Source organism: Geotrypetes seraphini, chromosome 11, assembly GCF_902459505.1.
Source record: "Geotrypetes seraphini chromosome 11, aGeoSer1.1, whole genome shotgun sequence".
NCBI lineage: Eukaryota > Metazoa > Chordata > Amphibia > Gymnophiona > Dermophiidae > Geotrypetes > Geotrypetes seraphini.
Window position 1 is genome coordinate 73,979,076 of NC_047094.1, and position 14,348 is coordinate 73,993,423.

General features: G+C 42.1%; 1 protein-coding gene across 1 annotated transcript in view; it reads right to left on the bottom strand.

The window, feature by feature from the left end:
- Positions 1–948: 948 nt before the first annotated feature.
- LOC117369053 (phospholipase A2 inhibitor and Ly6/PLAUR domain-containing protein-like) overlaps positions 949–14,348 on the bottom strand; it is a 34,582-nt gene continuing 21,182 nt past the window's right edge. Inside the window, exons 4-5 of the mRNA XM_033962963.1 lie at positions 8,601–8,747; positions 949–1,583 (exon numbers count right to left, since the gene is read on the bottom strand). Coding sequence (XP_033818854.1) covers positions 1,465–1,583; positions 8,601–8,747 — 266 coding nt within the window. The 3' untranslated portion in view covers positions 949–1,464. The remainder of the gene's footprint in view (positions 1,584–8,600; positions 8,748–14,348) is intronic.

Here is a 14,348-nt window from a genome sequence, read left to right on the forward strand (position 1 = left end):
AGTCTTTATGGAACTTAAACGAAGTTTATAAGAAGTCTATATGGTGTTCAAAGTCCTATCCTTTCCACTTATAATAGGAGGTGAGTATGACATTACTGTACAGCTTTCTGTGTAGCATACATCTACCGGTTCCCACCTTCCATACTGATAATGTAAGTTCAACACCCACTCGGTACATTTCATCTTCTAGCTCTCCTTTGAAACATAACATATTTTTTTACCTTGTATTAATGGTAAACTGTACAATTCTGATATCCTAGAGGAAAAAGATACAACACAGCAGTGTTCTCTGTCTGCCATTCCCTACCTCACTGATATTGCCAGATCAACTAATATATAGTTTACAAAATGGTATACTGTGTTTTGATTATCCTTTTCATCATCCTATACTTTGGGTTAATTATGTGAAAGCTTACAATGCTGAATGACTGATAATAAATCAGTAAAGAATATAAAAAAGTATAATTGAAAAAAAAATAAAACCATCATACCGACGTCTATCTGGCGTCTAGAAAGGGTCCATTGGAGACGTCTAGATGACGTTTCAGAAACCTGCGTCTATCCTGTGCCCAGCGGCTGTAGAGACGTCTACCGCAAAGCTAAGCACCGTTTGATTGACACTTGTGTTTTCCGGACGTCTAAAGCACGCCTAAGTTAGACGTAGTATAGAGAATTTACCCCTAACTGGCTCCACAAAACCAGATATTTAGTGCAGAAGCCCAGGCAGTGGGGATGGAGAGTAGACAACAGCTGGATTTTTTTCCAGGCTTGATCAATGGTAACTATAACTCTGGCTTTCATAGTGTATCAATACATAGCACAGGCTTGCAAACCCCTTGACTAGCAAAGCAATAACATAAGAATGATAAGAAGAAATCATTACAATCAAACTTTTATTCTTTTGCATTGCATATCTAATTCACCATTGTTTTTAAGAAAAATCGGTAGAGATCTTGAGAGCTCTTTATCAGCACATATTGTAATTGAAAACAGTGGTCAGCCTCCAAGTTTCATTAAAATTTGATATCCTGCCTATTGTTAATTCTAAGCGGTTTACAATAATAAAAAGAGGATAAGGCGAAAAGGGAAGTGAATAGGCAAGACAATGATTGTGAGGGAAAAAGTAGAACTATAATTTTTAGAGAAAACAGGGGATGGAAAATACAAATGGGAGGTCTCAAAGCCCAACCTGTGGAGGCAGGAAATGTTTTATTAAAACAGTCAAACATAGGTAACTCTAATTACTAGGGCTGCTATAATTAAGGCTGCAGAAAACCCACTGCATTAATGATGACTTAAACAGACCAGTCATTGGAAACACATGCACCATAATATAGTGTCTATATTTCTATATAGCTACTGTACTGAACATAGTCTATACTATTCAAAGCAATTGCAAAGGGGAAGAAAAAACAGCATCTGATCAAGAGATGAGATGAGATTGCAGAGATGCTTCCTATTGTGTTATGTACACTCCAGTCTCTTCTGTTCAACAATAGTCATCCCTTTCACCACTGGGAACCCAACCTCACAACCTCCAGCTCTAGTGCATCCTTTGATGGCCTGTGGTTGAAATTTTTGACCTGTTCACAGAGAAATTACAGGTTATTTTCAGTGGTTATAGCATATTCAGATGGGATTGGCCACCTGGCTATCAAATTATTCATCCTCTTATTAAATCATATCACTACCGTGTGTTCATTGAGTCAATCATTCAGAAATCTGGTCAGTGTGGTTATCTGTCCATCCGTCTATGATTTATTCAAGATGAACAGCTCATAAAGTGCATTATTCTTTTTTTTTAATCTACCTTTTTTGTTTCTGGGAATAATGTCATTAAGCATATACACTTTTTCGAAGGAATGTACACTCCGAAAGCAGTGGCATCCCTAGACAGAAATATTTGGAGTGGCAACAGGGGGGGGAGGGGTAAACTAGGCATTGAGGAGGCAAGTCAAAGAAACATTTTGGCAAATCATGCCCTCCACCACATCATACACCATGAATTTCTAAGAATAAAGAAACTCTCTCTCTTCAGCTAGTTTCAGCTACCAAGTAGAACTACCATAATAATTGATAACATCATTCAACAAATTCTTCTGTGTGGAGTGAATTCTAGAATTTGTACAGAATTGGTTAGAATTTCAATATAAACCCTGCACCTCCAGTTCTGTATTACAAACTCCATATTTTCCAACAGAGCTAATACATTATATTAAAGATGAACATGTGAAGGATCCCCCTTATGTTGAATGTTTTTCCCATATGAGTAACCATGGGATTCATTGAGATGGGCTTGTACAGTTTGTAAAAGAGTGCAAAGAGAGATGTTACATTAGTGATACAAGCCAGATGCTAAAAATTTAGGATCAACTTACATTGATATCATATTAAAAATTGCAATACCAACCAGGATATCACCTCTGTTGGACAACACTTTGGAAAAACTGATCAAGCCACTGAAGGCAGAAGGAGTGAGTGCGGCTCGAACAAGTAAGGGGGCACAATCTTTTTGGGACAAAGGGGGGGGAGTGCATTGGACCATTAGAGGGGCACGATTCTGGGACAATGGATGGAGGGAAAAGGGGCATAAACTCGACTAAGAAGGAAGTGAGATGGAATGAATATGGGATACAGACTGGAGGGAGGAAGGGGGCATTAACTTGGGACATAGGAAGGATAGAATAGAAAAGGAGAATTGTTGGGCATGAGTGTGTAGGTGAGAGGGAAAGAGATGGTGGCACATGGGGAAAGGAAGAAAGAGGAAAACTGGGTATAGAGAGAGGAGAGAGGTAGAGATGCATGGGGAAGAGAAGGATGAGAGGGAGAAATGTTGGCTATGGTGGTAGAACAGATTGAAGGGGATTGCATGGGGGAAGAATGTAGGACAAAATGATGGAGGGAGAGATGTGGTATTATGCTGGAGAGGGGTGATAGAAGGAAAAATTGGCATGAGGCTGGTGGGCAGTGGTGAAAAATGCTGCACATAATCTGGGGGATGAGAGAGGGAGAAATGTTGTATGTGGCAGTACAGGGGGTGGGAGAGATGCCTGGATTTCTCAAGACAGATAGACAGTGAGAGAGAGAGAGAGACATGCTGCCAATAGGGGTGGAGGAGAGAGGAAGAAAAGTTGGACTAATGGAGGGACAGAGAGATGTTGGTTGGAGGAGAGAATGAGGACCTAAGGAGAGGAAGCATGCAGGAGGCAGAAAGAAAGAAATATTGGATGCACAGTCAGAAGGAAGTGCAACCAGAGACTTATGAAATCACCAGACAGCAAAGGTAGGAAAAATGATTTTATTTTCAATTTAGTGATTGAAATGTATCATTATATCTACTGTCTATATTTTGCACTATATTTGTCTATTTTTCTATAGTTGTTACTAAGGTGACATTGCATATTTTAAAGTCATCTGCCTTGACCTCTTTGAAACCCCCCAAACATAAATGATGATTAACATTTTTTCTGCATACAGTGTGCTTTGTGTTTTTTTTAATGTTTTGGTTACAATTATGTATTAAGATTATATTGTGTGTATATGAAAAATGGATGGAAGAAATTACAATTAGTACTATTATTATGGGGGGGGGTCTGGGGCAGAGTCTGGGCAGGTCTGGGGCAGAGCTTGAGTAGGGGTACTCGGTTGATATTTGTTAGACTTAGGGGGTACTTGGCTTGAAGAAATTGAGAAACACTGCAGTACACCACCAGAGAAATAGAAAAATGTGTTTTTTCCCAAACTGTACAAAATATAGAAAGCAGATATAAATTCTGAAAACTGACATTTCAATCACTAAATTGAAAATAAAATCACTTTTTCTACCTTTGCTGTATGATGGTTTTATTTTTCTGCTCATCTTTTCCCAGTCTTGTACTTCCTTCTGTCTTTCCTTCTGTCTTAACTCTTGTTTCCAGGGCCTTATACATTTGCAGTTTTTTACTTCGCCATCTTTGGCATTAACTTTTAACATTCAACTTTCTTCTATTTTTCTACTTGTCCTCAAATCTATCTACTTTTCCATCTTCCCTTCCCATTTATCCATGCGCACTCTCTCCTCTCTCTCAATGCCCTTCTCCACTATCCATGTGTGCCATCTCCTCTCCTTTTCTTCTCCCTGTATTCCCGTCTATCCATAAACAGCATTTCTTCAATATCTCTTCCCTTCCCTACCTCTCCATTCATGTACTAGAAAACTTACACTGTATTAGACCCCCTAATATGTGATTAGCTAGGAAAAAAACTTGTATCGTAAACTTATACTGAAATTATGGCAAATACAGTGTAAATTGTAACCTAACTTTATACTATGTATGTTTAACATGTTCTGAGTTCTTTGGGATAGAAAACAAATTAAATAAAAAAAATGTCTTCCCTCTCTCTCCCTTTCCCCTCCATCCCTATGTACAATCTCCACCCTCTTTTTCCCTCTGCTGTGGTTTGACATCCCTTTTCCCGCTCCTATGGTCTGGGATCTTTTCCTTTCCTTCCCACAGTCTGGCATCTCTCTTCCCTCCTTACTTTTCCTCCTTACTTTGTGGTAAGGCATCTCTCTGTATTTCCCTTCGCCCACTGCTTTAGTCTGGAATCTTTCACTCTTCCTTACTTTCCCTAGTCTGACATCTCTCTCCTTCCATTCCATCCCTCTCATGGTCTGGCATCTCTAGCTGCCCATTCCCTTCCTTCCCCTGAAGGTCTGGTATCTTTCCTTCCCTTTCCTTCCCATCCCTGTGGTACAGTATCTCTTACCCTCCTCATGCTATTCCCTCCTCCCCTTCCCCCTCCCCCTCCTCCGGGATCTTGTGCATGCTCACCATTCTTCCTAGTGGCGTTGCTGTAACTCTTTGGGCCACCAGCAGCGAGAGTAAAGTAAACATGCTGCCTTCAGCAACCCAGAAACTTTCTCTCTGCTACAGCTTCCCGCCTATGCAGAGATAGGAAGCAGTAACAGAGGAAAAGCTTCCGGGTCACCGTAGGCATCGTGTTTACTTCACTTAAGCTGCCAATGGCTTAAAGAGTTAGAATAGCGCCACTGGGAATGAGGACGATGAGAAAGTACCAGATCTCGGGGGGGGAGGGGGACTCCAGATAGGTGCACGAGCCACTGAGAAGGTCTCTGCTGGCCACCATTGACTCATATGCCTTGCAATGAAGACCACTGGTCTAGTCGCTCCTCAACAACTCCAAGTAGCAGTCAATAACTGACCCCCTGATAAGTCTCTCTCATCCTTCCTCAATGACTGACTCCTGGCTCTCCTTCTTTGTCGAACCCTCAACTCTTCCCTCATTTTTGGAGATTTCAACATTCATGTCGATGACCCAACTTTTACACTTCCAAGTTTCTCAATCTAACATCCTCATACGATCTCCAGCTGTGTTCCACCAACCATATGCACCAGAATGGTCACTGCCTTAACCTTGTCTTCTCCTTCAACTGCTCTACCACCATATTCTGCACCTCTTCTCCTCTCTGACCATTATCTGCTAATGTTCAGAACCCATCACCCTCCCCCCTATACCCAATCAATTACTACCTTTACATGTAATAATAATAATAACTTTATTTTTCTATACCGCCATAGTCAAAGTGACTTCTAGGCGGTTCACATAGAAAGAAGGTGGACAATCAGCGAATTACAAAATGCAAGAAGAAGGATGTTACTTAATAAATTGGAGAAACATGGGGAAAGAATACATGAGAGAAGAAAGATGTTACATAATACATTGGGGTTATAAGGGGAAAGAATACCTGAGAGAGGTCATCTGATTAGGTAGGAACCTTCAGGCTACTGATCCAGACTCCCTTTCCACCACTGATTCATCTCTCCCTTCAACTACTATGTCATACATCTTTCTTGCTACACTGTAAGCCTGAATTATTACGTCAGGCTCCATCTCTTATAGTATTCAAATCCAAACAAAAAGCCCACTTTTTCGAGGCTACTTTCAACTCTTAACTCCCACTCACCGAAAAATTGCCTACGTCCTTTCTATCATTCTCTCTTCAAGGAACTCCCCTACCCCATGTGTTCTATCTGTCTGTTCAATCTAAATTGTAAGCTCTTCAGAAAAGGTACCATCTATTACATGTCAAATGTGTATGCATTTCAGCACTATAAAAATGTTAAATAGTAGTAATAGTAGGCTAACTTGGATATTGTTGCTATCAAAGAGACATAGTTCAATGATCCCCATGAGAGTGGTACTACCATACAACAACCACTACCAGGTTATAATCATTTTAACAAGGGCAGGGACAGCAAGAGGGGCAGGGACAGCAAGAGGGGCAGAGAAGTGGTGCTGTATATAAAAAATAATATTAAAGTGGCTAAAATGCAAGGGAACTGGGGAAAAGAGGAAGTGATGTGTATCATCTTAAAAAGAAGAAGGAACTTCTGTACACACAGGTGTCATCTATAAGCCTCTAACACAAATGGAGAAGCTGGACATAGACCTGGTTGTAGATATCCAAAAGTTAGGACTAAAAGGGGAGGTGGTGTTTCTGTGAGATTTCAATTTGTTGGATACAGATTGGAATGTCCCAGCTTCAGAATCAGAAAGAAGATGGGACTTGATATATCATGTTTCCTATGTGGTTTATGTATTTTCAACAGGTATTTATTTTCTACCTGGGGCAATGAAGTGAAGTGATTTGCCCATTGTCACAATGTGCTGCAGGGGGAATTGAACTTCTAATCTTAGGATGCCAAGGCAACTGCTCTAACCACTAGGCCACTCCTAGTGGTTATGGATTCCTTTCAAAGGACCCTATCAGAAACCATTAGAGAAGAGAGTGATGTTAGATTTAGTGCTCACAATTGGAGAAAGTGTGTCTAATGTTCAGGAGGGTGCCCACTTGGGCAGTACTGATCATCACATGGTATGGTTTGATATAAGTATTAAAGCAAAGTGCAAGCACACAAAAGTCAAAGACCTGGATTTTCAAACATGCTAACTTTAGCAAAATAAGAGTACATGAGGAAAGAGCTGATGGGGTGGGAGAATATAAGAGAGCTATATGCTTGGAGGAAAGAAAAGATGAGGAGCATAGTGCCTCAGGGTTTGGTACTGGACACGATTCTGTTTAATATATTTGTGAATGACATTGCCAAAACTTTAGAAGAAAAAGTCTGTCTTTTTGCAGATGACACAAAGATTTTCAACAGAGTGAATACCCCAGAGGGAATAGAAAACATGAGAAGAGATCTACAAACATAAGCAGAATTTAATGCAAAGAAGTGCAGAGTGATGCACTTGGGGAGTAGAAATCCAAAGGTGCTGTATGGGGGAGGGTGACATGCCACAGACCAGAAAAGGGACCTTGGAATGATAGTGTCAGAGAATCACAAGGAAGTAAAACAATGTGTGTTACAGTCTTTGCAAACATTAAGCTGTTTTTGGAAGTCAGAATATAGAACATCACTATAGAAACTGAACAATTGAACAATCTTCTTTAATGCTAAAATCAAACAGAAAATCATGACTTAGAAAAGCTGAACAAGAATCTTGTCTTTGCAGCTGGGAATCTGTCTAAACCAACTCTTTTTCTAGAATCATGAGAGCTGGGAAGAATTTAACAACAAATTGAGTGATACTATAAATAGTTTTCAATTGGTAAAAAAAAACTTGATGATGTTAAAAGGGTTTGCAGAGTAGCTAGATATTAGGAAAGCAAGCTATTTCAAACTAACAGCTTTAAGGAAGTGTGGGGGGGGGGGGGGAACTTGCAGGCCTAGAGAATCAGGCAAATCAAAAGAATGCAGTAACATAATCCATAGGAGCTGTTTATATGCTCTGAAGGAGCCTATTAAAAAGAGAATTACAATTGCATCATTTAGTAGTCCTATCCTATTTAAAAACACAGGTACTAGAATCTGCTATAGGCAATGCTTTAACATATACACTTAAACATACACAGCCTGCTTCCATGAATATGGGAGCAGTACACTCCCCATATGGTATCTGTAGATACCAATATTTACTTCTTACATATAACACAAGAACATAAGAGTTGTCATACTGTGACAGACCAAAGTCTATCAAGCCTAGTATCCTGTTTCAATCCAGGTCACAAATACCTGGCAAGGTCCCAAATAATAAATCAGATTTTATGATGCTTATCCTAGAAAAAGCAGTAGATTTCCCCAAGTTCATCTTAATATAGCTTATGGATTTTTGTTTTGGGAAATTATCCAAAATCTTTTAAAAACTCTGCTAAGTTAAGTTCTTTTACCACATTTGCTGGCTTTCCAGAGTTTCTAATTATACATTATGAAGACATTTTTTCCAGTTTGTTTCAAACCTATTACTTAATAGGGCAGAAAGTGGGAGTCCTGCCAGTGAGTGGGGTTCACTAATACAATTTCACTAGTGAGGGACAAGCAAACATACAGGATGTCAGAGAACCTGCTTGTCCCTAATGATTGAAAACACAATATTGAAGTAACACTCCCCACTGGCAGCAATGCAGTTGGAGGACTCCCGCTCATCTTAGAGGGAACAGAGGTGGTAATGGCACAATACAGTAGTGATTACTACAGCTTAGTAGAAGATCATATGAACATTTCATGAAACCATATCCTGAAACTTGCAGTATGTACCTGGTAACCTCATTTCGCCAGAAAAATCAAAACACTGCTCCTGAGTTCCAACACACTTGATAGTTTCAGTTGTGGTGCATTCAAAAGAACCAGAAATATAGCAGCTTGGGCACTCCAAGCCATTTTCAGTGGTGTTTATAGGTGGCACTAAGAATGAACAAACAGATTTCAGCAGATTAATGTGTAATAACCACCCTAGGTTTCATAAAGTGAAGGCCAAAGCCTTAATTAGATGTAAGATTTTACAGAGTTCTACTTTATATTCTAAATCTTTCTTTACAGTGCAGTGTTTCATAAGCACATATAGCATGTAGTAATATCTATTGCATAGTATTATTCAACCAGATATTCTTTTTTGGTTCCTTAAACCAGGACACAACCCCATAAGCCTGATGTCTCTGTACCAAACAGCTCAATAGAGCTGAATAGGGGAAAGAATGTTAGCAATCAGGTGGCAAGCTTGCAGACATGGTAGCTGCCTGAGAGTGAAGGTTATTAAAGAGAGCAAGAATAAATAATTGGGAAGTGAGAATGGGGGTGGGATGTTTGAGATCATAATGGGGCTAATATTCAGTCCACAGAGGTCAGCAATTTATGCACTGGCATTGGATATCTGTGCGTTATCCAGGTTCTGGTCAATATTCAAGCCACTACTTTGATAACTACCTAGATAAAGTTAGAACAGCCTTGTTGCTTTCCTACCTAAATCCATGTACTTATACAGTTGGTATATGGAAAATTGCAGCAAATTGGGTAGTCCTAACTCAGCCCCAGATCACTCCAACATTAACCCCAAGATTCTATCTACTGTGCTTGAAATTGTGTTCTCAAATTTCTGTGAATAATTTATTTGAGGGGGAGCGAGGTTGAGGCCACTCGAGCAGCAGGCACTTTCCTGGCCATCCCTGCCTGACATTGGAGGGACCTTTCCAGGCACTACATCTGCCGCCCGTCCCACAGTGGTAGCAGGAGCGGAGTTGAGACCACTCCAGCAGCAGGCACTTTCCTGGCCATCCCTGCCTGATGTTGAAGGGATCTTTCCAGGCACTACAACTGCCACCCGCCCCACAGCAGGAGCAGGGTTGAGACCACTCCAGCAGCAGGCATTTTCCTAGCCATCACTGCCTGACGGAGGGACCTTTCCAGGCACTACATCTGCCGCCTACCTCGTGGGACATGGGTACAGATGAGTGCCTGTGGGTGCATGTCCAAAGGGGAGTGTGTGGTGCAGTGGTTGGATCTACAGCCTCAGCACCCTGGGGTTGTGGGTTCAAACCCCATGCTGCTCCTGTGACCCTGGGCAAGTCACTTAATCCTCCATAGCCCCAGGTACATTAGATAGATTGTGAGCCCACTGGGACAGATAGGGAAAATGCTTGAGTACCTGATTGTAAAAACCGCTTAGATAACCTTGATAGTTGGTATATAAAAACCTAATAAACTTGAAACTTGTTTGTCCAAGGAGCATGCACCTTCAGAGCATTGAGCATAGAGCTCTGCCAAAATTCTGTTTTGATGGGGAAAAGAAAAGGTGTTAGAGGTAAAATTGGACCCAATGATCTTGGGGGTCCAATGGATAAACATCTGACTCCGGTAGATGTTCTTCCTCCGGTAAGTCCCTTCAACCTCCTAGAAACCTCCTCATCATTAGGAGGGCCTACCCCTCCCCCCAACCCTTAAATGATAGGAGTGGATTTTCAAGTTTAAATTTGGATGTTTCTTCTAGAATTGGTAAAGTCAAATTAATTGGAGATTTAGCCCAGTCTTCTCAGGCCAAGTTTCTATAATCCTTCCCCCAATTGCAGTTTCGACTTTTTCAATAGAGGATTCATTTACTGAAACCAGGGAGATATCTTTGAAAGATATGTTAGCCATTAAAAAGATGGATAAAACATTGCATGAAAATTTACAAAATTTCAGCAACTGAAAAGGGAGCACAACTGAAAAGGGAGCATAGCTATAGAAGGGCCTTGGGCGGTCAGGGGTGTTCACTAAAGATGCAAGCAGTATTAAATTTGGGGGGAATCTGTGCTGTCATCATGTGATGGGGCCAAGAGGTCAACTCCCATCACATATCTCCACTCTCCAGGTGTTTCCTGGAGACAACAAACACTATTAAAACATTTATAAATCCCCTGACCAAGTCCTTCCCAGAACTTCCTAGTATCCTCTGAGTCCTCCCTGACCCTCACTAGCCCTCCAGTCATCAGGCAGCTCCCGGTGCAATTACCGGTCCCTTCGCTGGTTACTTGTCAAACCTTCAGCCAATGGTCTCCAGGTCTATCAGGCTGCTTCCCTGGGTACTCTGACAGCCTCCCAGTGCCATTACCGGTTTCTCCACCAGTCGCCACCAGTCCTGCTGGTTCCTCTGCTGGATGTTTGTCAGACCCCCTCAGCCTAGGACCTTCACCCTTCTGGCTCTTCTTGTGGGACCACCACCAATCCCTAGGTTCCCCTGCCATGGATCCTAGAAACTTCACCCACTGCCAGTCATCAAACCTGAGCCCCTCCCTGAACTCCAGGCTCTACCGGGCCCTGCGACTACTTCTTCTGCCAGCCCTCTCACAGCCACTCAGTCATCTTATCCTGGATGCATGCTCTGAGGACTCCCAGACTTCTAGCCAGTCTCTAAGGGCTCTTCCTAGGACTTATTTCCTGTCCCTAAACTGCTCTCTATGAGGACAGCCCCATCACTCATTCCCCTGGTCACTCATACCAGCACCAGGCACTCTGCCAGTCATCAATCCTGGGGTACCCTTGTGATCACCCCCAAGACCTACTAGGCAGGGCTGGCCAGTCTAACAGGCTTACTGCGGGTTAGGCCAGAGGCCAGCATTCCTCCCCTCAAGGGTCACCTAGCTCCCAAAGGAGATTTTGCTTTATGGACTGCAGCTGAATGGAGGAAAAGGATTTTATGCCTCAGAAAAGATCTTCAGATTACCAGTTGGACAGACCCCGACTGAAACCTTCACCTCTCTGAATGTATCCACATGACCGGGGGCAGGAAAATGCAGCCCGAGCCCTGATACCCCAAGGACTATTACTCAGGACACACACAGCCTGTGCTTAAACCTCCCTCTCCCAGTCAGCCATCTGGCTGTGCAACTGAGCACAATACAAAGAGACCTGTGATGCACATATCCATTTAAATTTCAAAGTAAAATACCTTTTATTTACCTTTATTGTCTAGACATTTTACTTTTCCTCTTTTGCCTGTGTCTTCTGCTAACATACATAGTAGATGATGGCAGATAAAGACCCGAATGGTCCATCCAGTCTGCCCAACCTGATTCAATTTAAATTTTTTAATTTTTTCTTCTTAGCTATTTCTGGGCAAGAATCCAAAGCTTTACCCGGTACTGTGCTTGGGTTCCAGCTGCCGAAATCTCTGTTAAGACTTACTCCAGCCCATCTATTCCCTCCCAGCCATTGAAGCCCTCCCCAGCCCATCCTCCACCAAACGGCCATATACAGACACAAACCGTTCAAGTCTGCCCAGTACTGGCCTTAGTTCAATATTTAATCTTATTTTTGATTCTAGACTCTTTGTGTTCATCCCACGCTTCTTTGAACTCAGTCACAGTTTTACTCTCCACCACCTCTCTCGGGAGCGCATTCCAGGCATCCACCACCCTCTCCATAAAGTAGAATTTCCTAACATTGTTCTTGAACCTACCACCCCTCAACCTCAAATTATGTCCTCTGGTTTTACCATTTTCCTTTCTCTGAAAAAGATTTTGTTCTATGTTAATACCCTTCAAGTATTTGAACGTCTGAATCATATCTCCCCTGTCTCTCCTTTCCTCTAGGGTATACATATTCAGGGCTTCCAGTCTCTCCTCATACGTCTTCTGGCGCAAGCCTCCTATCATTTTCGTCGCCCTCCTCTGGACCGCCTCAAGTCTTCTTACGTCCTTCGCCAGATATGGTCTCCAAAATTGAACACAATATTCCAAGTGGGGCCTTACCAATGACCTGTACAGGGGCATCAACACCTTCTTCCTTCTACTGACTACGCCTCTCTTTATACAGCCCAGCATCCTTCTGGCAGCAGCAACTGCCTTGTCACACTGTTTTTTCACCTTTAGATCTTCGGACACTATCACCACAAGGTCCCTCTCCCCGTCTGTGCATATCAGCTTCTCTCCTCCCAGCATATACGGTTCCTTCCTATTATTAATCCCCAAATGCATTACTCTGCATTTCTTTGCATTGAATTTTAGTTGCCAGACATTAGACCATTCCTCTAACTTTTGCAGATCCTCTTTCATCTTTTCCACTCCCTCTTCGGTGTCTACTCTGTTACAAATCTTGGTATCATCTGCAAAAAGGCACACTTTTCCTTCTATCCCTTCAGCAATGTCAATCACAAACATATTGAACAGGATTGGCCCCAGCACTGATCCCTGAGGGACTCCACTAATCACCTTTCCTTCCTTCGAACGACTTCCATTAACCACAACCCTTTGACGTCTGTCCGACAGCCAGTTTCTGACCCAGTTCACCACTTTGGGTCCTAACTTCAGCCCTTCAAGTTTGTTCAACAGCCTCCTATGAGGAACTGTATCAAAGGCTTTGCTGAAATCCAAGTAAATTACATCTAGCATATGTCCTCGATCCAACTCTCTGGTCACCCAATAAAAAAATTCAATCAGGTTCGTTTGGCACGATTTACCTTTTGTAAAGCCATGTTGCCTCGGATCCTGTAACCCATTAGATTCAAGGAAGTACACAATCCTTTCTTTCAGCAAAACTTCCATTATTTTTCCAACAACTGAAGTGAGGCTCACCGGCCTGTAGTTTCCTGCTTCATCCCTGTGACCACTTTTATGAATAGGGACCACATCCGCTCTCCTCCAATCCCCAGGAATCACTCCCGTCTCCAGAGATTTGTTGAACAAGTCTTTAATAGGACTCGCCAGAACCTCTCTGAGCTCCCTTAGTATCCTGGGATGGATCCCGTCTGGTGCCATCGCTTTGTCCACCTTCAGTTTTTCAAGTTGCTCATAAACATCCTCCTCCGTGAACGGCGCAGAATCTACTCCATTTTCCCGTGTAACTTTGCTAGACAATCTCGGTCCTTCTCCAGGATTTTCTTCTGTGAACACAGAACAGAAGTATTTGTTTAGCACATTCGCTTTCTCCACATCACTTTCCACATATTGGTTCCCAGCATCTTTTAGCCTAGCAATTCCTTTTTTCATCTTCCTCCTATCACTAATATATCTGAAAAAATTTTTGTCTCCCTTTTTTACATTTTTAGCCATTTGTTCTTCCGCCTGTGTTTTCACCAGACATATCTCTCTCTTGGCTTCTTTCAGTTTCACCTGTAGTCCTTTCTGCACTCCTCTTCTTGGTTTTTTTTATATTTCTTTCACTTTTATTTTCTCCGCCACTAGTTTGGAGAACCATATCGGCTTCCTTTTTCTCTTGTTTTTATTTATTTTCTTCACATAAAGGTCCGTAGCCATTTTTATCGCTCCTTTCAGCTTAGACCACTGTCTTTCCACTTCTCTTATGTCCTCCCATCCTAACAGCTCTTTCTTCAGGTACTCTCCCATAGCATTAAAGTCCGTACGTTTGAAATCTAGGACTTTAAGTATCGTGCGGCCGCTCTCCACTTTAGCCGTTATATCAATCCAAACCGTTTGATGATCGCTACTACCCAGGTGAGCACCCACTCGAACATTAGAGATGCTCTCTCCATTTGTGAGGACCAGATCCAATATCGCTTTTTCCCTTGTGGTT